At 35.0% G+C, this 25,260-nt stretch overlaps 2 protein-coding genes across 3 annotated transcripts; one reads left to right on the top strand and one right to left on the bottom strand.

Annotated features, from left to right (window-relative positions):
• The first annotated feature begins 9,571 nt into the window (after positions 1-9,571).
• LOC108227904 (65-kDa microtubule-associated protein 1) lies at positions 9,572-14,385 on the top strand. Of its 2 annotated transcripts, none has more exons than XM_017403294.2 (10): positions 9,572-9,846; positions 10,120-10,207; positions 10,300-10,503; positions 10,666-10,914; positions 10,996-11,211; positions 11,783-11,938; positions 12,019-12,330; positions 12,907-12,994; positions 13,579-13,727; positions 13,889-14,385. In XM_017403294.2, the coding sequence occupies exons 2-10, from the start codon at positions 10,136-10,138 to the stop codon at positions 14,171-14,173; spliced, it is 1,731 nt and encodes a 576-aa protein (XP_017258783.1). In that variant the 5' UTR covers positions 9,572-9,846; positions 10,120-10,135; the 3' UTR covers positions 14,174-14,385. The 2 variants fall into 2 exon arrangements, with proteins under 2 accessions (XP_017258783.1, XP_063935731.1); XM_064079661.1 differs by having other exon boundaries at positions 9,589-9,846; positions 10,089-10,207.
• Positions 14,386-17,276: 2,891 nt separating this feature from the next.
• On the bottom strand, positions 17,277-20,483 carry LOC135147212 (uncharacterized). The gene is made up of 5 exons (XM_064080076.1): positions 19,781-20,483; positions 19,322-19,618; positions 18,259-19,248; positions 17,720-18,124; positions 17,277-17,596 (listed from the first exon to the last, which is right to left on the bottom strand). Exons 1-5 carry the CDS (start codon positions 20,481-20,483, stop codon positions 17,277-17,279), a joined length of 2,715 nt encoding a protein of 904 aa, XP_063936146.1.
• Between the last annotated feature and the right edge of the window lie 4,777 nt (positions 20,484-25,260).

Below are 25,260 nucleotides of genomic sequence, written 5' to 3'. Positions count from 1 at the left end.
TATTTAAATATATATAATATACATAAAATTATATGTAAATATAAATATAAATATATATAGGGATATATATATAATTACTTATAGATATAAATATATACATATTTATGCACATAATATATATATATATATATATATTCTTCACTGAGGCATGAACATATTAATGAACTTCTTCCAGTGAACTTATTCCTTCAAGAATGTAGATGGCTTCTTCAACCTTTGTCTTCGTATCTTCCGATTCCGGTGCAGGCGTAGTGTTATTTACTTGTCCTGTTCTATTGTTGAGTTATCATCCCTATGTAACAGATAGGGTTGTCTTTACATTTAGACTTACAACCAAACCGCCCAACATAATATCAGTATAATATTTTGCTAAATGTACTTGTATTTTGCTAAATCTCTTTAATTGATTTTGCCTGAAGCCTATTATACTGTCCTTTTACGATTTTGTCCTCCAAAAAGCATGCGTATTTACGATGTATGCCACTGCAATACATACAAATATACGTTTGTAATGTGTTGTTTCAGCAGAAACGTGACACGTATTTCTCATTGTTTATAGAGCATAAATTACATAATCTGAAACAAATCTTGAACCACGTGCACAAATCTGTACTACTGCACTACTGTATCTCAGCTTTCTCCAAGAAATTTCGTAGTATGTTCAGATTATTTCAAATTTTGAATTTCAAAACTACTTCTCTCACTCTTTCCATCTATTTCATATTTACAACTCTCCATAGTCCACACTGACTCTTTTGGTTTCTAATTATGTAAAGTTTTTCATGTGTTTTTTTGTAAAATCTTTGTAGTTAAGTGTTTGAATCAGATATAATTTTTTTATGATTACTTATTTGATCAACATGTTCTTTCTGATTTTGGATCCCTCTAAATTAATTGATCTATGCTTTTTTGATTGTTTCAGGTATATACGCAATGTGTGATTTTTGATTACGGTGATTTGTTCTTTATCTACACATCTGCTAATGGAATGGGTAAATTTCTTTTCGATATTTTACATAGATTCTTGAAATTTGAAATTTCCGCACTCAACGTGTTTGACTAGAGATCTCAGAGAGTTTTTATTGTTAGTGGGTTATACTTTTAGTAGATTACCAGGGATTATTCTGTGATGAACACCTAATGTTTTGTGTACCCTAAAGGGCCTCACGTGGACTTTCTTGCTTTAAGAAATCTGGATGAAGTAGGAAAAATTACGCTTCTTGGCTTTCACTAGATATGAAGCAGTTCAATGGGTTACTGGATTTGTGGATCAGGATTGTTTGATAAACTGTTCACGTCATCCTTTGATTTCTTTAAAGAAGCTGGGCTCAAATCTCTTTAATTGATTTTACCTGAAGCCTATTATACTGTCCTTTTACGATTTTGTCCTCCAAAAAGCATGCGTATTTACGACGTATGCCACTGCAATACATACAAATATACGTTTGTAATGTGTTGTTTCAGCAGAAACGTGACACGTGTTTCTCATTGTTTATAGAGCATAAATTACAAAATCTGAAACAAATCTTGAACCACGTGCACAAATCTGTAATACTGCACTACTGTATCTCAGCTTTCTCCAAGAAATTTCATAGTATGTTCAGATTATTTCAAATTTTGGATTTCAAAACTACTTCTCTCACTCTTTCCATCTATTTCATATTTACAACTCTCCACAGTTCACACTGACTCTTTTGGTTTCTAATTATGTAAACGTTTTCATGTGTTTTTTTGTAAAATCTTTGTAGTTAAGTGTTTGAATCAGATATAATTTTTTTATGATTACTTATTTGATCAACATGTTCTTTCTGATTCTGGATCCCTCTTAATTAATTGATCTATGCTTTTTTGATTGTTTCAGGTATATACGCAATGTGTGATTTTTGATTACGGTGATTTGTTCTTTATCTACACATCTGCTAATGGAATGGGTAAATTTCTTTTCGATATTTTACATAGATTCTTAAAATTTTAAATTTCTGCACTCAACATGTTTGACTAGAGATCTCAGAGAGTTTTTATTGTTAGTGGGTTATACTTTTAGTAGATTACCAGGGATTTATCTGTGATGAACACCTAATGTTTTGTGTACCCTAAAGGGCCTCACGTGGACTTTCTTGCTTTAAGAAATCTGGATGAAGTAGGAAAAATTACGCTTCTTGGCTTTCACTAGATATGAAGCAGTTCAATGGGTTACTAGATTTGTGGATCAGGAATGTTTGATAAACTGTTCACGTCATCCTTTGATTTCTTTAAAGAAGCTGGGCTCAGATCTCTTTAATTGATTTTGCCTGAAGCCTATTATACTGTCCTTTTACGATTTTGTCCTCCAAAAAGCATGCGTATTTACGACGTATGCCACTGCAATACATACAAATATATGTTTGTAATGTGTTGTTTCAGCAGAAACGTGACACGTGTTTCTCATTGTTTATAGAGCATGAATTACAAAATCTGAAACAAATCTTGAACCACGTGCACAAATCTGTACTACTGCACTACTGTATCTCAGCTTTCTCCCAAAAATTTCGTAGTATGTTCAGAATATTTCAAATTTTGAATTTCAAAACTACTTCTCTCACTCTTTCCATCTATTTCATATTTACAACTCTCCACAGTCCACACTGATTCTTTTGGTTTCTAATTATGTAAAATTTTTCATGTGTTTTTTTGTAAAATCTTTGTAGTTAAGTGTTTGAATCAGATATAATTTTTTTATGATTACTTATTTGATCAACATGTTCTTTCTGATTTTGGATCCCTCTTAATTAATTGATCTATGCTTTTTTGATTGTTTCAGGTATATACGCAATGTGTGATTTTTGATTACGGTGATTTGTTCTTTATCTACAAATCTGCTAACGGAATGGGTAAATTTCTTTTCGATATTTTACATAGATTCTTGAAATTTTAAATTTCTGCACTCAACATGATTGACTAGAGATCTCAGAGAGTTTTTATTTTTAGTGGGTTATACTTTTAGTAGATTACCAGGGATTTATCTGTGATGAACACCTAATGTTTTGTGTACCCTAAAGGGCCTCACGTGGACTTTCTTGCTTTAAAAAATCTGGATGAAGTAGGAAAAATTACGCTTCTTGGGTTTCACTAGATATGAAGCAGTTCAATGGGTTACTGGATTTGTGGATCAAAATGTTTGATAAACTGTTCACGTCATCCTTTGATTTCTTTGAAGAAGCTGGGCTCAGATCTCTTTAATTGATTTTCCCTGAAGCCTATTATACTGTCCTTTTATGATTTTGTCCTCCAAAAAGCATGCGTATTTACGACGTATGCCACTGCAATACATACAAATATACGTTTGTAATGTGTTGTTTCAGCAGAAACGTGACACGTGTTTCTCATTGTTTATAGAGCATAAATTACAAAATCTGAAACAAATCTTGAACCACGTGCACAAATCTGTACTACTGCACTACTGTATCTCAGCTTTCTCCAAGAAATTTCGTAGTATGTTCAGATTATTTCAAATTTTGAATTTCAAAACTACTTCTCTCACTCTTTCCATCTATTTCATATTTACAACTCTCCACAGTCCACACTGACTCTTTTGGTTTCTAATTATGTAAACTTTTTCATGTGTTTTTTTGTAAAATCTTTGTAGTTAAGTGTTTGAATCAGATATAATTTTTTTATGATTACTTATTTGATCAACATGTTCTTTCTGATTTTGGATCCCTCTTAATTAATTGATCTATGCTTTTTTGATTGTTTCAGGTATATACGCAATGTGTGATTTTTGATTACGGTGATTTGTTCTTTATCTACACATCTGCTAATGGAATGGGTAAATTTCTTTTCGATATTTTACATAGATTCTTGAAATTTGAAATTTCCGCACTCAACGTGTTTGACTAGAGATCTCAGAGAGTTTTTATTGTTAGTGGGTTATACTTTTAGTAGATTACCAGGGATTATTCTATGATGAACACCTAATGTTTTGTGTACCCTAAAGGGCCTCACGTGGACTTTCTTGCTTTAAGAAATCTGGATGAAGTAAGAAAAATTACGCTTCTTGGCTTTCACTAGATATGAAGCAGTTCAATGGGTTACTGGATTTGTGGATCAGGAATGTTTGATAAACTGTTCACGTCATCCTTTGATTTCTTTAAAGAAGCTGGGCTCAAATCTCTTTAATTGATTTTGCCTGAAGCCTAATATACTGTCCTTTTACGATTTTGTCCTCCAAAAAGCATGCGTATTTACGACGTATGCCACTGCAATACATACAAATATACGTTTGTAATGTGTTGTTTCAGCAGAAACGGGACTCGTGTTTCTCATTGTTAATAGAGCATAAATTACAAAATCTGAAACAAATCTTGAACCACGTGCACAAATCTGTACTACTGCACTACTGTATCTCAGCTTTCTCCAAGAAATTTCGTAGTATGTTCAGATTATTTCAAATTTTGAATTTCAAAACTACTTCTCTCAGTCTTTCCATCTATTTCATATTTACAACTCTCCACAGTCCACACTGACTCTTTTGGTTTCTAATTATGTAAACTTTTTCATGTGTTTTTTTGTAAAATCTTTGTAGTTAAGTGTTTAAATCAGATATAATTTTTTTATGATTACTTATTTGATCAACATGTTCTTTCTGATTTTGGATCCCTCTTAATTAATTGATCTATGCTTTTTTGATTGTTTCAGGTATATACGCAATGTGTGATTTTTGATTACGGTGATTTGTTCTTTATCTACACATCTGCTAATAGAATGGGTAAATTTCTTTTCGATATTTTACATAGATTCTTGAAATTTTAAATTTCCGCACTCAACGCGTTTGACTAGAGATCTCAGAGAGTTTTTATTGTTAGTGGGTTATACTTTTAGTAGATTACCAGGGATTTATCTGTGATGAACACCTAATGTTTTGTGTACCCTAAAGGGCCTCACGTGGACTTTCTTGCTTTAAGAAATCTGGATGAAGTAGGAAAAATTACGCTTCTTGGCTTTCACTAGATATGAAGCAGTTCAATGGGTTACTGGATTTGTGGATCAGGAATGTTTGACAAACTGTTCACGTCATCCTTTGATTTCTTTAAAGAAGCTGGGCTCAAATCTCTTTAATTGATTTTGCCTGAAGCCTAATATACTGTCCTTTTACGATTTTGTCCTCCAAAAAGCATGCGTATTTACGACGTATGCCACTGCAATACATACAAATATACGTTTGTAATGTGTTGTTTCAGCAGAAACGGGACTCGTGTTTCTCATTGTTAATAGAGCATAAATTACAAAATCTGAAACAAATCTTGAACCACGTGCACAAATCTGTACTACTGCACTACTGTATCTCAGCTTTCTCCAAGAAATTTCGTAGTATGTTCAGATTATTTCAAATTTTGAATTTCAAAACTACTTCTCTCAGTCTTTCCATCTATTTCATATTTACAACTCTCCACAGTCCACACTGACTCTTTTGGTTTCTAATTATGTAAACTTTTTCATGTGTTTTTTTGTAAAATCTTTGTAGTTAAGTGTTTAAATCAGATATAATTTTTTTATGATTACTTATTTGATCAACATGTTCTTTCTGATTTTGGATCCCTCTTAATTAATTGATCTATGCTTTTTTGATTATTTCAGGTATATACGCAATGTGTGATTTTTGATTACGGTGATTTGTTCTTTATCTACACATCTGCTAATAGAATGGGTAAATTTCTTTTCGATATTTTACATAGATTCTTGAAATTTTAAATTTCCGCACTCAACGCGTTTGACTAGAGATCTCAGAGAGTTTTTATTGTTAGTGGGTTATACTTTTAGTAGATTAACAGGGATTTATCTGTGATGAACACCTAATGTTTTGTGTACCCTAAAGGGCCTCACGTGGACTTTCTTGCTTTAAGAAATCTGGATGAAGTAAGAAAAATTACGCTTCTTGGCTTTCACTAGATATGAAGCATTTCAATGGGTTACTGGATTTGTGGATCAGGAATGTTTGATAAACTGTTCACGTCATCCTTTGATTTCTTTAAAGAAGCTGGGCTCAAATTTTTTTAATTGTGGCTTTCCTCTGAAACCATTAATCAAATGTAAACATCATTCCATCCTTTCAACAAATAGACCAAAATGTATATTCCATATAATAGTTCGGAGATGATTACTAATCAAAGTTTTTACATGTTTCATCTTTTTTTTGGGTGTTGTTAAATGCAAATCAGTTATGCTTTTTTTTGGTGGGTTTTACTAATAGAAATTATGATGGTGCGCCTTTCTAGCTGTGATTAGTCTTTGGGCAGTGAAACTTTGAAATTTGGTTTTGTGTTGCAGATAAATGAAAAAATAGTATATTGACCCATTTTTATGTGAGAACTCAAATTAAATAAGATATTGATTCTCTTAAAGATTAAATGAGAAGCAGAGATTGGAGTGATATAAAAGATTTTTTTACGTTTTGTTTCTTGACATGTATTTTAAGATTATTATAATGTATAATTTTATAATTTGTTTTAACTTCTTTTAAAATAAAATTTAAATACTATATTTTTATTTAGAAAAAAAAATTAAAATTAATTTAAGAAATTATACCTACTTTATAATGTATGCCGGACAACAAAGTGATGATAGTCTGAGTAGTAAACTTTTTTGACCTGGATCAAATCTTGAACTATAGTGAGTGTTAAACTTTGCTTTACACTGCTGTCATTCATTTCTTTATAATTTATAGTATTTTGTTTGTACTTTCAGTAACTTCTTGACCTAGAAATTACCCGATTGACTCGAAATGGATCCTAAATCAGAATTTCATTTCTAATAATTTCGATTTTCAATTTTATTCAATTTGAAATGATTTTAGCTTGACTCAAAATCAACTCGATCGCTGACATGAACACGACTCCTTACCCAAAATTGTCACCCGAGACTTGCACATGTTATCAAATATTGCTGTCATGTTTAATAGTACATATTAAAAATTGGGTTGACACATATTTTAATACTTCTTTGAAGCATAGTTTCATAAATAATTTTCATTTTCACATTTTAAATAAAATTTTATTATTTCAATTTTAATATTAAAAAGAAAAAATTTTAAAATAAGTTATGAAGGTATATTTTATATTCACTTTAAAATTCGTGCTGAGTATTAAAAAACGGTATTGAGCGGGATGGAGAGAACTGCTGTGTCTTTTTCCGATTTGAGTATTTAGATCTCTACCGATTCACTTTCTGCATGTAAAACAAAAAAAAATGTATTTGCCGCATTCGAAATTTTAAATGCATCTCCAAATCAATACTCCCTCCGTCCCTTTTTATCTGTCCATTTTGGAAAAAAAAACACATACCAAGGTGTCCTTGATTGTATGAACTTTTTCATTAAATACCTCTAATTAATATCTTGAAAATGATGGAATACCCCTACTTTATGTCTTGAAAACATGAATTCAACCAAGTTTTAAATAAGTCAAGCCTTGAAAATTGAAATTATGAAGATATATTTGAAAAACTATCATTAAATTAGTTTTGAAAGTATAAATGGACAGATAAATAGGGACAAATTTTTACTTCCAAAGTGGACAGATAAATAGGGACGGAGGGAGTAAAATATTATTAAGGGACTCCGTTCTTAACGTCGGGGATGAAGGGCTCCATACTCATTTTAAAACTTACGTTAAGTATAGTTGCATAATTTATTTTTGAAATTTTTTTCCTGAATAAAAATGTAACATTTAAATATCAATTTATAAAAGATATATTTTAAAAATTAATTATGTAAGTATACTTAATGAGAGTCTTAAAATACATGTCGGGATTACGTTCTATGATGTAAAGAATCTGGTAGGACGGAATGATTATAATCAATGTTCCAGAAATCGCTAGGCGTCCCAGGGCGGTTGGGGTACCTTCTAGCGATTAATCGGGAAATCGGGGATTAATCGAAAAGATTAATTGGAGCATTAATCGGACATATATTATTATAAAATTATTATAATTAAATATAATTTAATAATTTTATCCACTTTTCACTACTAGTAGAGTGTAAACAATATAATATCATATATTAAAAATAAATACTTAATACATGTAATACAAAATCATTGATTAAATAAATATATACCAATCAATATTTTATAAACAAGGCAAAAAATATTAAATAAAAGTAATCATTTTACTTATTTTATATGATATTAAGTTAACTACAAGTGAATACTTAATTTTTATAATATAATCATAATTTTAGATTTTATTTATTAAAAATCTTGTTTTTTTATTGTCCGCCTGGACCGCCTAGGCGGAATTTTGACCTCCTAAGACCGATTTTTATAAAAAACGCCTAATTCACCGTCTAAGATCGAATCGGGGCGTTCCGGTGCCGCCTAGCACCTAGGCACCGCCTAGGTGGCCGCCTAGAACGATTTTTAGAACAGTGATTATAATCATGGCATCTGTTGCAAATAGTAAAACACAATGACATAAATAATCCTAAAATTTTTTAAATATATCAATTTGGTTCATTTCTATCAAGGCACTATGAGAAAGATGGGAATCAAGACCAAGATTAGGGAAGGCAACGGGTCAGACCGGATTAGGTTTCTTGAGATTCAGACCCGATTTATTATATTTCGGTTCGGTTCAAGTCCGGGTCCAGAAAATGAAGATCTAAATCCAATATGTTCGGTTTTTTCGGGTTTCGATTCGGGTTCAGGTCTAATTCAGATATTTACAAAAATAAAATTAAGTAAATATTACATATCTATAAAAATTGTGATTATTGATTTTTTTTCTTCAAAATACACGAATATAAAAAAGGGAATTATAGGTTTCATTTAGTACAATAAACACGTGAAACATGTTAACTTAATTGTATACAACTATTCAACTTATCATTTATAATTTTTTTTTTATTATTATATTTAGATATTTTAACGCACTATAATCGAGAAAAATAAAATGTTGATGAAATTATTATAAATTATGTATTGCGCATATAAAATTAAGTAAAATATTCATACCTAATGATTCATAATATTTCAATACATATAATTACATTTAACATGTACACACACACACACACACACACATATATATATATATATATATATGTATGTATATACATACATATATATAATATTTTGTATCGGGTTTTTACCGGATTTCAGGTTCGGATCGGGTTTAAATCGGATTTCGGGTCGGGTCTCGGTTCGGAATACTTGAGATCCAGATTCTAACTTTTTCGGTTCTAAAAATAAGATCCAGATCTAAAAAAATAAGTTCGGTAGGCTTAATCGGGTCGAAACAGGTTGGGTATCCATCGGGTCGGGTAAAACTCCATCCCTAATCAAGGCCGGTGCTTATTAACAAACTATTCTTTATGTTTCCTTCTTTATTATTTTCCAAATCTTTTATTGCTATTTAAATTCTTCTTAAAATAAAATAAATTAATAATACAAAATTAATTTCTTAAACCATGCGAAAGCAGGCAAAAAATGCTAGTACTTGTAGTCACTGCTACTCCGCGGTAACTTGGCAAAATTAGTGTAGAAATATACATGGTGAAATGTGGCAAGTGGTGGTCTAGTGTCTTCAGACATCACATGTACTTATCTTTCCAATAATCTTCGGTCACAGTCACATGTATTATTACTCGTCTAATAAATAAGTCATGTTTTTCTCTGTCCTCCCTTTCCTCGCTTTCATCTTCTTGTCTCCCCGTTTCTCACTCAATCTCCCCTCACTCCCTCCCAGTACTACTACTACTTATTCACACCTCTCTCATTATTATTAATATTTATGCTCAGATCTGAGTGGTAATCTCCTTCTCCAGTCTCCACCTACTTCTACAACTACTACTATTACTACCTCTCTCTCTCTGTAAGTCCTCTCTCTCTCTCTCTCTCTCTCTCTCTCTGTTTTACTGTGATCTGTTTGCTCATTGTTTCAGATCTGTGCTTATCCTGCATTTGTACATTTACTATTAAATGTATGCTTCTTAGATCTGCTTAGATAATACTTTTTTAATGATCTAAAATCCTGGTGGTTAATTTGTATAGCACACAGAACTAAACCCTAATGCTCCCCCTATTTGGTTTTATAAGCTTAGATTGTTTTTATAGGTAAGTCAGTCTCACATTGCTGCTAATTTAGGGTCAAGTAAACAACAATGGCAGCATTAGATTCGCAGAACACGCTACTCGGAGAAACCACTTGTGGTTCTTTACTACAGCAGTTGCAGGTGAATTTAGTTGAATTTGTTAGTTACCATAGGGGTATTGTGGTGATGTTTGAATTTAGTTGTTTACGTGTTTATGTTGTTTGTTAATGCAGCAAATTTGGGATGAAGTTGGTGAGAGTGACGCTGAACGGGATAAGATGCTTCTTCAGTTGGAGCAAGAGTGCTTGGATGTGTACAAGAGAAAGGTTGACCATGCTGTCAAGTCGAGGGCACACTTGCTTCAGTCACTTGCTGATGGTCAAGTTGAGCTTCACAGTCTTATGTCAGCACTGGGGGAAAAAACTTATGTTGGAATTGTGAGTGAATTTGCAGAGTTATATGTTTCATATGGACACGTGTGTTTATGTTAATTTTGATCCCTGGACAAGTACAAGTACAAGTTGTAAGGGAAATGATACTTTGCTGGAAACTGAGGGCGATTAAGTAGATATTCACTGAATTTATTTGTTTCTTTGCAGCCTGACAATACTTCAGGAACAATTAAGGAGCAACTTTCAGCTATAGCACCAACATTAGAACAACTATGGAAGCAGAAGGATGAGAGAATAAAAGAGTTCTCAGATGTACAATCTCAAATTCAAATGATATGTGGTCAAATTACAGGAACCATTGAAAAAGTGGGAAGCCCTGTAGTTGATGAGTCTGATCTTTCCCTGAAGAAATTGGATGAATTTCAAGCCAAGCTGCAAGAATTGCAGAAAGAAAAGGTAATTTTTGAATTTATATGACATTTGTAGTTGCTAGTATCATATGTTATAATTAATTTTAATATTTATTTGGTCTTCCAGAGTGATCGGTTGCATAAGGTCCTTGAATTTGTCAGCACGGTGCATGACCTTTGTGCTGTTCTTCGGATGGACTTCTTCAGTACCGTTACTGAAGTTCATCCTAGTCTGGATGATTCTATAGGTGTACAGTCTAAAAGCATAAGTAATGACACCTTATCTCAGTTGGCCAAGACCGTCTTAGCTTTAGAAGAAGATAAGGAACAGAGGTTGCATAAGGTAACTTTTTAGTACTTGACTTTTGGTAATGTCATTCTCAGACTGCACTTCATCTTCAAATGCAGGCATATTTGTATTTTATAGGATCAAATATCTTTGGATGATTGTGGAAGTTGCTTGACACACAAGGCCCCTACTAATACTATAGAAGTTATTTTACCTGTCAACAAATGTCTTTGTGCAAAATCATCTACTCTCAAAATAGTTATGGTGATATTTATCGTACTTGATTCTGATCTTAACATATTATTAATTATCTTATATAAGGATACTAAATTTCTTATAGGTTACTACTTTTAATATGATTATATGCAATTCAGTAATTCTTTTGTCTGGTAAATCTAATGTTACACTGTATCTATCTAGTTATATGATTCTTGCAATTTTCCTATTATGTAAAATATTATGTTGCCTTATTGTGTGCTCTCAGGCATTCATATACATTACAGTAAGTTATAAATGTCTCTTTGAAGCTGTCTGTACCTCTATATATTTTTTTTTAATTCTTTGCTGCAACTCTCTTTTTAGATAAAATACTCATGTTTGTATGTTTCGCTCCAACTCTATACAGCTTCAAGAGTTAGCAAAACAACTTATTGATCTTTGGAATCTAATGGATACCTCTGAAGAAGAGAGAAGCTTGTTTGACCATGTTACCTGCAATGTGTCAGCTTCTGTCGACGAAGTGACCATTCCTGGCGCCCTTGCTTTGGATCTGATTGAGCAGGTATTTAAACTGCCAATCTTGTTGATACTGATCGACTATAAGTATGCAGAATTATCTAAATCCTTGTTTATGTTGGCAAGGCTGAGGTGGAAGTTGAAAGGCTAGATCAGCTAAAAGCTAGCAGAATGAAGGAAATTGCATTTAAGAGACAAGCTGAGCTGGAAGAGATCTATGTGCATGCCCATGTAGAGATTGATTCGGAGGCTGCTCGTGAAAGAATCATGGCATTGATTGATTCCGGGGATGTTGAGCCTGCTGAGTTACTGGACGACATGGATAATCAGATAGTAAAAGCAAAAGAAGAGGCACTAAGCAGAAAGGACATACTGGACAAGGTGGAGAAATGGATGTCAGCTTGTGAAGAAGAGAGTTGGCTCGAAGACTACAACAGGGTATCTACATTCTCAATCTTGCTTCCCTTATGTTTCAGTAAATCAACATCTCAAATCTTTTGTCCTTGTGACTGCCAGCAGTATGCAATTTTTGTCTGTCATAGTTTTAATGTAAAAGGCATTAAGAACTCATGATCAGATAAAACCACCCTTGATCACAATTCCTCAGCCCCCCAGGTGATACCTAATGAGCGCAGACTGTACCTTGTTAATGCTGTTCTTGGAAATTAGATTTTATTTGGGATTTGTCAGTTTTCTCATTTGCCTAATAAGTTTTATGCTTGCTTGTGCAAGTTAACAGGATAAACTTCTATTTATTGCTTATTCAGTTTTCCTTGGTAATTATTTTTACACTATTACAGCCCAAGATGCCCAACATATAGCTTGTGCATACCTCCGTTGTATTATTTTGACAGAAAAATAGTTGATTGATGGTAGTTTTTTGCTGTTACTGAGTGCTTTTAATAGATGCCAGCCTCTTTCATCTAAATATTATGGTTCCTCTATAGCATTGTTAGGACTTGGGACATAATAGAAGTTCAGATAATTATGCTTATTTATTCTTTGCTGGAACAGGACGACAATAGGTATAACGCGAGCAGAGGTGCACACTTGAATCTTAAACGTGCTGAGAAGGCCAGAATTCTAGTAAACAAAATTCCTGGTATGTGTTGCATATAAAACTATACTGTTTTTCAGGGTTAAGTTTCAGGTACTGGGGTTGTACCCCAGTCCGACAAGTATCATGACATCTTAGTCTGGTTAGTTGCATAAATGTTATTGCTACAACTAGCTTATACCCGTGTGTCTTGCGGTACACGGTTTATCTATTTACTACTATCTTATTTATGTCAGTATTACAATTTTTTTGCTTTTTTTATTTAAACTTGTTATTTGTCAATGTTATGCCAATAAAACCTGCTACTGATGAATAAATTGCTAATTTTTCATCTTACATGGTAACATCTCCTTATTAGATCTAGTTTCTAAATACTTTTATAATTTTATTGAGTAAGAAACACATAAAATTATATTCATTCTAATTAGGAGAAATAGGGTTAAGGTTTCATACTAGCGAATCAAAGAACCTTTATACTCTTATATATATAGGTTGTAATGTTGGAAAATGACTTTACTGGACTATCACTTCTTTTCTTTAGTGATTCTAAAACGGAGAATTATTTATAAATAAGCAATAGTTACAAGTATCCAACAAAAGTTTTAATTATCACCTTATATTTTGTGCAGCTTTAGTTGAATCATTAGTTGCCAAAACTCGTGCTTGGGAAGAAGAACGTGGAGTATCATTTACCTACGACGGTGTTCCTCTACTTGCCATGCTAGACGAATATGCGATGCTCAGGAATGACCGAGAAGAAGAAAAAAGAAGGATGAAGGTCAGTTTCAGTTGTACAAATTGTATACCAAGTTACCAACTGATTAGATTGACGCGCCTTCCTCAAGCTTGAGGCTGTGTTTTTCTTGCAGACAATTTGGTCCTTAACATACAGGTTTACAATCATTTGGCCTCCTTTAACTCTACTTTTGGTGTTTACAGGATCAGAAGAAGTTTCATGAACAGACAAATGCTGCCGAACAGGAAACAGCATTCACTGCAAGGCCAAGCCCTGCTCGACCAGTTGGCACGAAGAAGGCAGTTGGTTCTCGTGCTAATGGGGCAAATGGAACTCCTAATAGACGATTATCTCTGAATGCTCATCAAAATGGTTCGCGGTCCATTAACAAAGATGGAAGACGGGAGAGCATGAGGGCTGCAGCTCCCTTGAAAGAGGATGCTGGCTCGTGCATTTCAGGAAGTGAGCCTCTACCAAGTACACCATGAAGATGAGTGAGATGAAGACATCTATAGGCTGCGATGTTTCAGTTTTCAGTTACTATTACTAGTTTAATTGCTGTTAGTAGGGAATGCATAATTTGAGTAGCTAGCAAGTGTGAGTCTTGTGAGTAGAGACTAGAGAGCCTAGAGGCTGAGGTAGCTGTGTAATATTGTGTACTGAAGTTTGGAGCTTATTAAGTTTCACCAGTTATATTGTTTCCAAAAATCTCACATGCCCACCCAAGAAACTAGGGGGAAATCTGCAGGAGTTTCTTAGTGGATGATCTCTTAATGTGTCATCTCTTCAGTCGTCAGCTGCGGCCTCTTCACCAGTCTTCAGAAATAAAATATTTTGTTTTAAAAATGTATAGAGTAATCTACACATTGCACTCCAGAAGTAAGTGTACTAGAAGAACTTCTGCGCTTTTTCAATAATCGAAGCGCTTCGATATGCACTTCTTTGACCACTTTTTGTCAAGTTATCATTAATAGATGTGGAATTTACACTTTGTACCCCATAAGTTTAATTTTTTTTTCCATCAATATTCTGAAACGAGCATCTGAAGAAAAGAACTATCACATCACAACTCTAGCTAGTCACGAGTTGGCAATACGCCAGATGATACCAATTACCAACCGGGAAGCATAAAGAATACGGTAATTCTTTATGTTGTGTTTGATTGGAGTGAATGATTCTTTATGTTGTGTTTGATTGGAGTGAATGATTCCGGAAGAAATGTAATGGAAAATAAATTATATTATAAGCAATCGTTAACAAATTTCATTTCAACCTCCATTCCATTCCTTATATTATGTGCTAGGGATCATACCTTCAATTTGAGATGAAATTCTTCATTCTCTCATATTCACGATTTCTTCTCAAATCTCATCATAACAATTTTGCACTCACTTAAATTTATTTCAAAACCTCTCTCTTATCTCTATTAGTTTTAAGTAATTTTACTTATTTCATTCTATTTTCCCCAACCAAACACAACATAGTTGCTCTTTCATGAACTCTCCGAATTTCACGTCTCCGACTCTTGGTTGACCGGATGTATAAATCCCTTGTAATCTCTTAAGCAACAAATCCTCCTTGTGGAAAGCTAAAAGGCTTAAACACCCTTTAACCCTCCAAGTTGACACCAATATGCACATGAACCCCTCAAGTACCATTTTGTACGATTCAGCCCCTCAAGTACGAGATTTGTATGCTGCAACCCTCTCGCGCCTTTTCCAGCTTCAACTCTGACATGTTACCGTTGTTGAGGAAGGGTAGTATGGACAACTTGCTTCAAGGAACTTCAGTGTACACATAAACCCCGTCTAGTTTCATCTTTGGACAGTGTGGCTTTCTATATATATATATATGATGCCTAACCTAATCTCTCCATCATTGTAACAGCTTGCTCAACTTCTGAAAAAATGAGCCGCACACTTGAAGAATGTGATGCAATCCTTGATCTGGCCTGTGACTGCGACCTCATGAGCGTTGTGAGGACTAGGTGGTACGGGCCGAACGCAGGATGGAGGTTTCGAGAGTGTCCTGATGAAGAGTGTGGCTTTCATAAATGGGTTGATGAACCACCCACTGAGCGCACACTGAAGATAATCAAGGAGCTGAAGGAGCGCGATTCAAAGCACCTCGATCAGGCAGGGCGACGCCGAGAGCGTTTGGTAGCTTGGTACGAAGCTAGGTTGGCTGCCGAGAAAGAGAAGCACGAGAACACGCTTGCTGGTCTGCTTCTTTTGTGTGATGTGGTGAAGGAGATTACTCTTCAAACAGAGGGGCCAGAAAACCTAGCTCCTATGTATAATGGAGATTCCATGGATTCCGACTAGAGCACTTTAATGTTGCACACTTGGTGATGGGTATGCTGGCCAGTGCTGGCATTGCTTGGAAGAAGATTATCATGTTCTTAAGTTGTATTTTAATGTCTATGTGAACCTCTGTTTAGTTTGGTTTGTTTGGTAAGTTTGTACCTGTGAACAATGTTTGTATATGTGTTAAGTTAGCTTTATTATGTTTGTATTTGAACTGCCTATGAATGAAGAGTGTCTTTTGTTTGGTCAGTTTGTTGTTATGATAGATTAATTACATGCTTCCTTATCAGTTTAAACCAATGGTAGAATGAAGATGCAGCACTAAATATAGTTAAGAACACATTCTTAAACACAAATTTATTCAAATAGATAATAATTAAGCTTGAAATGAAACCCCCCTTACAAAGAAACCAACAACACCATCAATTTGCCATCTCTTCAGAAACGATGGCCATAACAGATGCAGGGGGCGAAACAAAGTCGTCCACACCGCCACGACCAGATAGGCAGTGGGAGGACAAAGCACTTGCTGCAGCATTTGCGGACTCCGGGATGCACTCCAACTCAAGGCTATCCCATGCCTCTGCCCGAAGACCGTTGATCATAGAGACCAAATCAGCCAGTGGGTAACGAGGGTCGGGATGGAGTACGTGCCCGAGTGCTGATGGACAATCAGTCTCCAGAACGAGACTTGTCCTATGACTCTCCCATGCAAGCTTGAGGCCATAGAAGATGCTCCAAAGCTGTGCCGTGACTGGATCAACAAGACCTATCAAGCCACCACACCCCTTTTCCCATTCCCCCTCATCATTCCTGATAATGCACCCCACAGCAGCTGTGAACCTAGGCCTATTGAAAATACCCTTCACATTAACCTTATAGCAATTGACTGCTGGTTTGCTCCACTCTGCCATGTCTATTACTAATTCTTGTTTATGTTTTGGTGCTGTGATGTAGTGAAGTTAGAAGCCTGCTTTATATAGAGGAATATTGTATCTAACCAGTGTTGTAACCACCCAAATAAATGCCACACACAAAATACAATATCTTGAAACAGCACAAATAAGACCATACAGTTTTGACTGATCCATACAGCAGTTAGGTTAGTGCCACAATGCAAAATAGCAACAAAAACTAAACAAAGTTTTACGGAATCTAGGTAGCAGCATTGGATGTCTAACAAAGCACTAACATGTTGACTGATAGGCCAAAAAAAAAGTCAAGCAAAAGTTGGTTCACAGTTGCTAGCATGCAACTACAATGCTTCCACATTTAAGTAGCACCTCTACGTGGCATCCTCCCCACCAGCCTCATCTCCATGACCATCTTTATGCATGCTTTCATCAGACTGGACTGCTGCATCACTATTGGCCTCACCAAGCTTCCTTTTAGCTGCTGCCAGAGCCTGTGATAGAGCACCATGTGTTACCATATACTTGCCTTTCTTTGTAAATGATGCCGATACAACCTCAGTTCCACCCACATTAGTCTTGAACTGCTGGACAGGTTCACTCAAACTATAACCGTGTAAACTGGGTCCATTGTAGTTTGTAGGAGGCAGTCGTTTGTTATTGTTCCCCTTACCACCTTTGAGAGTGTGCTTGCCTTTGATTACCACATTAACATGTGTTGCACCAACCTCAGAGGGACGCTTTACCTCAAGTGTAGGCCAAGCTGGCTACACTGTTTGTGGTGGTGTGCCAACAACTTCAGGCCACTGAATAGTACCTTCTCCTTGTGTGCTTTGACTTCCTTGAGTAAGTATTGGTGCCTCATGCAAATCCATTTCCAAGATGCAGTCATGGTGTCCGTCAGCATCCTCAGGAACAGCTGCAGTGTCAACCGTTGGTGTTTGGACACCAGTAGCACCAATAAGGTCGTCAGTTGAAGAATGTGCATCTTTGCATGTTCTCTTATTATGCCCACTCTGCTTGCATAGGCTACACCTAACACTAGTCTGATCCACCCTCCTCAACAGTTTGGCCCCATCTTTACTACATTTATCTTTGTCGTCGTTACCATCACGTCTCCGCTTCATTTTAGGCCTTCCTGGTAGCTTTTGAATGAGAGGAGGCTTGACCTCATGACCATGCTTTTTCCAGTAAGCTTTCCCATTCATAGGAAAAATGATTCCTGTAACAAATATGACATAATTATACTAAAACAAATATGACATAATAGTGGCATGAAACATATATGACATAATTATACTAAAAAGAATATCACATAATTATACTCAAACAAATATGACATAATTGACCACATACCTGAGTAGCATTGTGCATATGATTTAATTGAATATGCAGCATCAACAAAATCATAAGGATCTAGACCAAGCCGGTTGATGGCAGATATGACATGGTGGCATGGAATCCCATTTAGCTCCCATCTACGACATCCACAAGTCCAGTTGTTGAGGTCAACACCAAATCGATTACCACTAACAGTATTAACTTGAAACTCATTATATCCTGCATATGCAGCATAAACATTACCACTCCATCTCTTGTATTTGTCAATCATCAATCCACATTTTGGAGTCACTCTCCTATCCTCCCAACTGGCAGCCTTCTCTTTTTTTTTCTGTAATCTATTCATGAGATATTCCCTTATCATCTCAAGCATTACAAGTATAGATTCAGACCTTGCAACCACAATGCTTCTGTTGAATGATTCACACATGTTATTTAATAGAATATCACATTTGTTCTCACATTTGAAAGCTGGCCTAGACCAGTGGTGTGTAGGAACTTCCGCCAACCAATCAAAAGCAGCAGGCAGCTCACTATTAACTTGTTCCATGTACTCATTGAATTTTTGCACATTAGGAGCTCTAGCAGCACACCACATCTTATCTTTCAAGGACCTTCCTGGATACTTTTGCTTGAAGTTGTTCTGCATGTGTCTAACACAAAACCTGTGTTCAGCTGCTGGCAAGAGCTCTGCAACAACATTTAGGAGTCTTTTCTGTCTATCACTTATAATGGTCCATGCCCTGCCATCCCCAGCATCAATGTCTTGTCTAAGGAGCTTCACAAACCACTCCCAAGAGTCTCTGTTTTCAGCTTCAACAACAGCATAAGCAAGAGGGTACATACAGTTGTTTGGGTCTACTCCAACTGCTGTGAGAATCTGGCCTTTGTAGTGATTTCTTATGTGAGTCCCATCAAGACCAATTACTCTTCTGCAAGCTAACTTGAATCCATGTTTCAGTCCTCCAAAGCATAAGTACATCCTTTTGAAAACTCCAGGATGGCCTACAAAAATAATTGGATTAAGAAAATAATTGAATATAATGACTGTTTGGGGCTGTGAGACATTGAAACCTACCTGACTCAAATTGAAGCTCAATAGTAGAATTTGGATTCCTCTGCAACAACTCCATCCTGTAATCCCATAGCTTTGCATACTGGTCAGCATCTATGCCCTTTATGTTCTTCATACACTTCCTCCTAGCTCTCCTCAGCACATTAGGATTGAAATCCACTTGAATGTCCATTAGAACCCTCTTATGGAAAGCAGTGATGGGCAAATTTGGATTAATCCTGAACTCAGATTCATATTTTTCAGCTAGGAAGCCAGAATGAATTAAAGGAAGATCCCTTTGCTGTCTAACACAAGTGTGTGCTGCATAAAATTTAGATCTAGGGTTACATAAACAATGTACCCATTAAGACATGTACACAGCAAAAAGACAATAATATCCCAAAAAGTTGATAGTTTAATAAAAACATAAATAAAGAAATAAATGAATAATTAATTGTGGAGAATATAACAGCTTATGTTCACCTGGACCCATTTGCTTCATTTGAAAAGTTTTATCAAAATTTAAGCTTGCATACATATACCAAGGGCATGGATGCTTGCACACAGCTCTGACTCTCTTCTTGTCAGATTTAATGAAATGGATTTGCCTGCCCTGCTTGTAGCTGTGCTTGATCATGGAGTCTCTGCATTCTTGCTGGTCTTTGAACAACATGCCAACCTCCCAAGCAGGATCATCTGAGTCTTCATAAAATGGCCAAGTTATCTTCTTCATTCCCACAATACACTCATCTGCCAGAGTCTCCATGAAATGTTCTAAAGAATCCACATCTGATCCCTTAGACAACTCTTCATCAGAATCTTGTCCAACACTGTCATCCCCATCTTCTGACAATCCCAGTGTCTGCTTTATCCTACCTATCCATTCAGCTTCTTCATCCACATTTTCTGCAAATAATCTGTCATCATCCTCCCCCATGGAGTAGTCACTGTCCTCCCATTCATAATCATCAATTTCATCAATTAAATAGCCTACATCATGACTGTCATTGCTAGCATGTTCATCTGGACGAACATTTGAATAGATGTCATTAGATGTCTGCCCTGTTCCTTCCTCGAGGAAGAAATGCTTAACATACAAATCTATCCTATAGTTGTTTTCCTTCGCATACTCTAGCATCTTTGTAAGATCACACTCTTTTTTAAGTTCAACCATACCAACATCCATTACTACTCCTGGAACTCTATAATAAATAGTTGTGTGGCCAACGTAGCCTAAGCCCTCTATTTTACAATGAATTTCTTCCAGGGAGATGGAATCTAACCCCTTAAAAATCATACACAGTTAGTTGGCCACCTATATACTCGGTATGAGGTATCCAGTTTAGCAATCCACCATGATACAACCTCACACTTAACATGTCAACACCACTATCTACGGACACAAAGAAATGACCATATGTTAACTGTGACAGTCCAGGAATCCGGGGGCCTGGATTCTGACGTCACCACACAAAACCCTTTTAAAACACTTTTGAAACCCTGTATTTTTTTCATTTTAAAAGATAATGAAACTCAAAAGAATTTAAAACCGGAAAATATTTGAAAAAGAACATAAATCAAATGATTTCAAAACCTGAATTTGTAACTTGAAAGCCATAATAAGAGAATTTCAAGAGAACATTTAAACTTTAATAAATGATTCGAAAGAGACATTTCAACCCCCCATAAGCAACAGGATCGCATCCAGGTTACAGTATTGAAATTAGAATCAACCACTATTATTACACAACATCTCTTACCAAATCAGATCATCTTCGATAAGAAGAATCACTGTCAACTATTCCAGCTATGACTTACACTTGAATCCTTATAGCACAGCTCTAGCTTGCATCAACCTCATCAACTTCCCTGAACACTCCTCAATCACTGGATCCTCAACTCTGTCTCCTCGCCTAGCATTAGCCTTATTCACCATCACAGTCTAGCCACTCATCTTTAAGCCTTTCTGAAATGGTTAGAAAGGAATAGCAAGGGTGAGCAACAACGCTCAGCAAGTAGTAATAAACAATGAAAATTCTGAAATGATATAACAAAAGTTCACGAGTTCAAGATATAAAAGGATTCAACCTGAGTTCACGAGTTTAGGTATTGTATAAGAAAATCACAATACCTTGCAGCAATTGAATACTGAGGAATTCAATCTTTCCAAAAGAATTATTGAATTGGACTATCACATTTTAATTAAAACCAAGGTTAGGCAGCTGATCAATTCCGCACTAACCCCGAGCAGGCCCCGCCATGCTCTATCACTGGATCCAAGGCACTCATTGGCCTAATATGACCACGAATCTGGTCCACAGGTTTATATAAAAACAATAATCCAATTCTCTAATTCAATTCAAGAAGCCAATGTAAATTAACAGAACATCATCATAAATATCATCAACAACAGAATAATTCCAATTCAAACTTTGATAATAATCTATTCATAAATCATGATCCTTCATTTCATAAATCACAGTTCAGGAAATCCTCAACTATTCAGTATCCTCCATTATCGGCTAAGCAACTGAATTTAGCCTGCTAAACCAGCATGACAATGGCGGGTTGAATAATCAAGAAGATCCCAATTCATTCAAAGCTCCAACTATCACTGAGCAACACATGCTTCAATGACAATCTGAACTTCGAATTAATTAATAACACGGAAATTCTTTAGATTCTTAAAGAATAGAAAGAATAGATTCGAACATATGCACTTTTAAATATAGAAAGGAAAGATACGAATTCTTGCAACAGATACCAAAGGAATGGATCAGAATATTTGCAATATATCCAAGAGAAGGGTTTAGGATACTTGCAACACATATAGAAAAGAATGGATCAGAATATGCAATATATCCAAAAGCAGGGTGTAGGATACTTGCCTTAAATCTGACTCCAGTCTCACATCTCAATCTCATCTTTCCACTTTCACAATCTATGCATATCATAGTCTCTAGACCATCTCTGGCTATACTCTATCTACCGTACATCTTTGCTTCCTCGGTTCATCCCTTATTCGCCTTGCAATACCATTTCGACTTCCTGACGTCTTCGAGCGTACACGTCTCGTCCAAATCCTTTACGAGAATAAGATAATGCTATAGTCACTAAACAATATATCGCATATACATATCACGTATATCGATACCCACTTATATACCCCTTTAAACCTATCACATACCACGTAACACATACGCATGCTTTGACTCTAACATATAATCAATCATATTCCACATAACATATCACCAATCAATTATCATATAAATCCTTATCGAAAATCCGACATCGTCTCGTCTATGTATAAGACTATCCACCTATTATCCTATCTCAATCAACAACCAATCAACCAATTCCAATTCCTATAATCCATATGTCCATATCCAATACTAATCAAATCATGACACTATGTCATATAAGTCATTTATCACATATGTACCCTATTAGGAATAACCACGTAGATCACGTAATCATCAATTCACAGCAAACAAGTCACATATTGACACGCATTGCATATTACATAACATATAACCACATTCTAGATTCGATCATATTATCTCATTATATTAAAATAGGCTTCACAAGCTTCTATCTCTCTTTCGTTTCACTTGATTCCGACTTACGGATCAAAAGTTATGCTCAAAACCGTTTTCTAACTCCCTTTCGGTATAATAATGCATCAGACAGAGAGCTGACAATGCATTTCTCATAAGGTTTCCCATCCCAATTGATGTCAAATCAAATATCGAATTGAAAATGATTTTTCGAAAATTTTCTGGAATTTTTAAACATTTTTCGGAATTAACATCGATAAAAGAATCACTTTTCGAATTAATAATCAAGTCCCAAATACTTGAAATTGGACTTGAAATCATTCATAAACAATTATCGAGCCTTGAAAATAATTTGGAAAAATATTTTAAAGCTCGAAACTATTTTTCAGAATTTTTAAATCAAAAAGGATAATTAAATCCAAATAATTAATCAATTAAAATCAATTAATAATTAATTAAATTAATTAATCAATTAATATTTAAATTAATTGACCAATTAAAATAATTAATTACTAATTAAAATTAATTAAGAAACTAATTTAGATTTATTTTTGAATAAAGAAATAATTAAAAACTATTTTTGAAATTTAAATAAATAATTAAAAACAATTTTTGAAAATTTAAAATCAAAAGGTTTATTTTGTAAAAATTTGAAAGTTTCGTCCAGGGTTTAAAGTGTAAATCCCTGAAAGTTCGAGGTACAAGGTGCAAAAACAGAAACCCAGGTGACGAATTGTCACCATCTCCGAAACCTCGGGGACTAAACCGCAATTATGCAGTGCCGCCCCTCCTCCGCCGCCGGAAACGTCCCCGGAGACGTTTCTCGACCCCAAACTTCACCAAAAACTGCAGATTACTTCGTAATGATGCCAGTAATCGATCCGTGGCTTCAGTTCGCTCTAAAACTCCATCGTTTGGCCGTAAAAACGGCTCAAACGTCGCGCCGCCGTTGAGTTTTTCGAACTCCGGCGTGCATAATCGTGGCTCCCTCACTAGAAATATATACACACGCAAATTCCTTGCAACTCGTAGAACATGATGGTAACTCTAGTTCTTACCCAGAATCAACGAATTGAAAACCCAAAATCAATCAAGAACATTCAAGAACACGAAGAACGACAATTTCTAAGAATCAAACTGACTTTTATCTATGTTACCGAACTCAAACTTCAACATATGATATACCAAATTGACCAGGAGAAGCTAATCTACAACATGGAATCATCAAAACAATCACACAAGATCATTTACAAAAATTCATAATTAAAATCATATAAATTCGAATTTTAAAACCCCAATTCCTCCCTACCTGTAAATCTCATGTTGTTTTTGATGATTGATTTGGGTTCTACTCTTCGATATCTTCGATTTGACTATTTGCACGCTTGATTCTGACTCCAATAACACCTTCAAATCTTCGTTTGATTATGAAGAACACGAAGAACACCGCTCGGTTTCTCTCGGTATTCGTGCAAAGAAACTGGTGAAAATGATTTCTACGGTGAAAATAAGCTCTAGAAAGGTCTATTTATATTTACAAATAATTGGTACCCCTTTGGATCGTTTATGACATGAAAATACGTATTAATAGCTTTATATTAATAAAGCAGGGTCCAATCGGTACTGGTTTTCGAGATAATCATCAAAACGGGGCTTTTTAACTCAATTATTGGTCTGCGGGTCCCACTGCAATTATTACATGATAAGGATGAAGAAAATATCTCGGTTCACGTTTATCGAGACAAACTGGATAATTATCGACAATTTTAGTACCCGAAAACTCCGCCGGACCGACTCCAGGGAAAACCGTACTCCGGATCGAAAAAGTCAAAACACGAAAAGTGTCCGGAATATTCAAATTAGGCTAAAGGTGAGTTTTGTCGAAAATTCCGGGAAGAAAATTTGCTACCTCGTTACGAGTGAACGGTTTTACGGAAATCAAATAATCAATAATTAAATATAAATATACGCAATTAAATCCGTAAATCGATTATAAAATCATCTAATATTCCATAAATCGATATGAAAATATCCAAATAAACTATATTTTCTCCTGAGCATATAGAAATTGAAATCTCTCAAATACGAACACATACGAGTATTCAGCTCAATAAACTAGATAACACAAAATTCACAAAAATTCATATATTAATCATATAATATTAATAATTAACCATAATTAATTAACAAACAAATTCACCAATACCACTTAATCACATAACACATATATTCACATAATAATCATACAGAATTTTCAAAACAATATATGAAAATTCGTTTTGGAAATACAATTATTTATCAATAACACAATAACCCGGGGTTTAAATATAAAACCTTGAAAACTCATTAAACTGGAATAAAATATTAAATCTTATTCCTCTCTTTTTAAGAAAATCATTTATAATA

The sequence above is a fragment of the Daucus carota genome, chromosome 6, assembly GCF_001625215.2.
Source record: "Daucus carota subsp. sativus chromosome 6, DH1 v3.0, whole genome shotgun sequence".
NCBI lineage: Eukaryota > Viridiplantae > Streptophyta > Magnoliopsida > Apiales > Apiaceae > Daucus > Daucus carota.
The sequence above is the reverse complement of the archived record's forward strand: the minus strand, read 5'-3'. Positions and strand labels throughout refer to the sequence as shown.

Bases quoted from the DNA above. Each gene is read 5' to 3' on its own strand.
- LOC108227904 (XM_017403294.2), top strand. From the start codon at position 10,136: ATGGCAGCATTAGATTCGCAGAACACGCTACTCGGAGAAACCACTTGT. The intron at 10,504-10,665 runs GTGAGTGAATTT...GTTTCTTTGCAG, and splicing joins AAAAAACTTATGTTGGAATT to CCTGACAATACTTCAGGAAC. The intron at 11,212-11,782 runs GTAACTTTTTAG...AACTCTATACAG, and splicing joins AGGAACAGAGGTTGCATAAG to CTTCAAGAGTTAGCAAAACA.
- LOC135147212 (XM_064080076.1), bottom strand. From the start codon at position 20,483: ATGGATGTTGGTATGGTTGAACTTAAAAAAGAGTGTGATCTTACAAAG. The intron at 19,619-19,780 runs GTGAACATAAGC...AATTTTATGCAG, and splicing joins AATGAAGCAAATGGGTCCAG to CACACACTTGTGTTAGACAG. The intron at 18,125-18,258 runs GTATGTGGTCAA...TATTTGTTACAG, and splicing joins ATATGCACAATGCTACTCAG to GAATCATTTTTCCTATGAAT.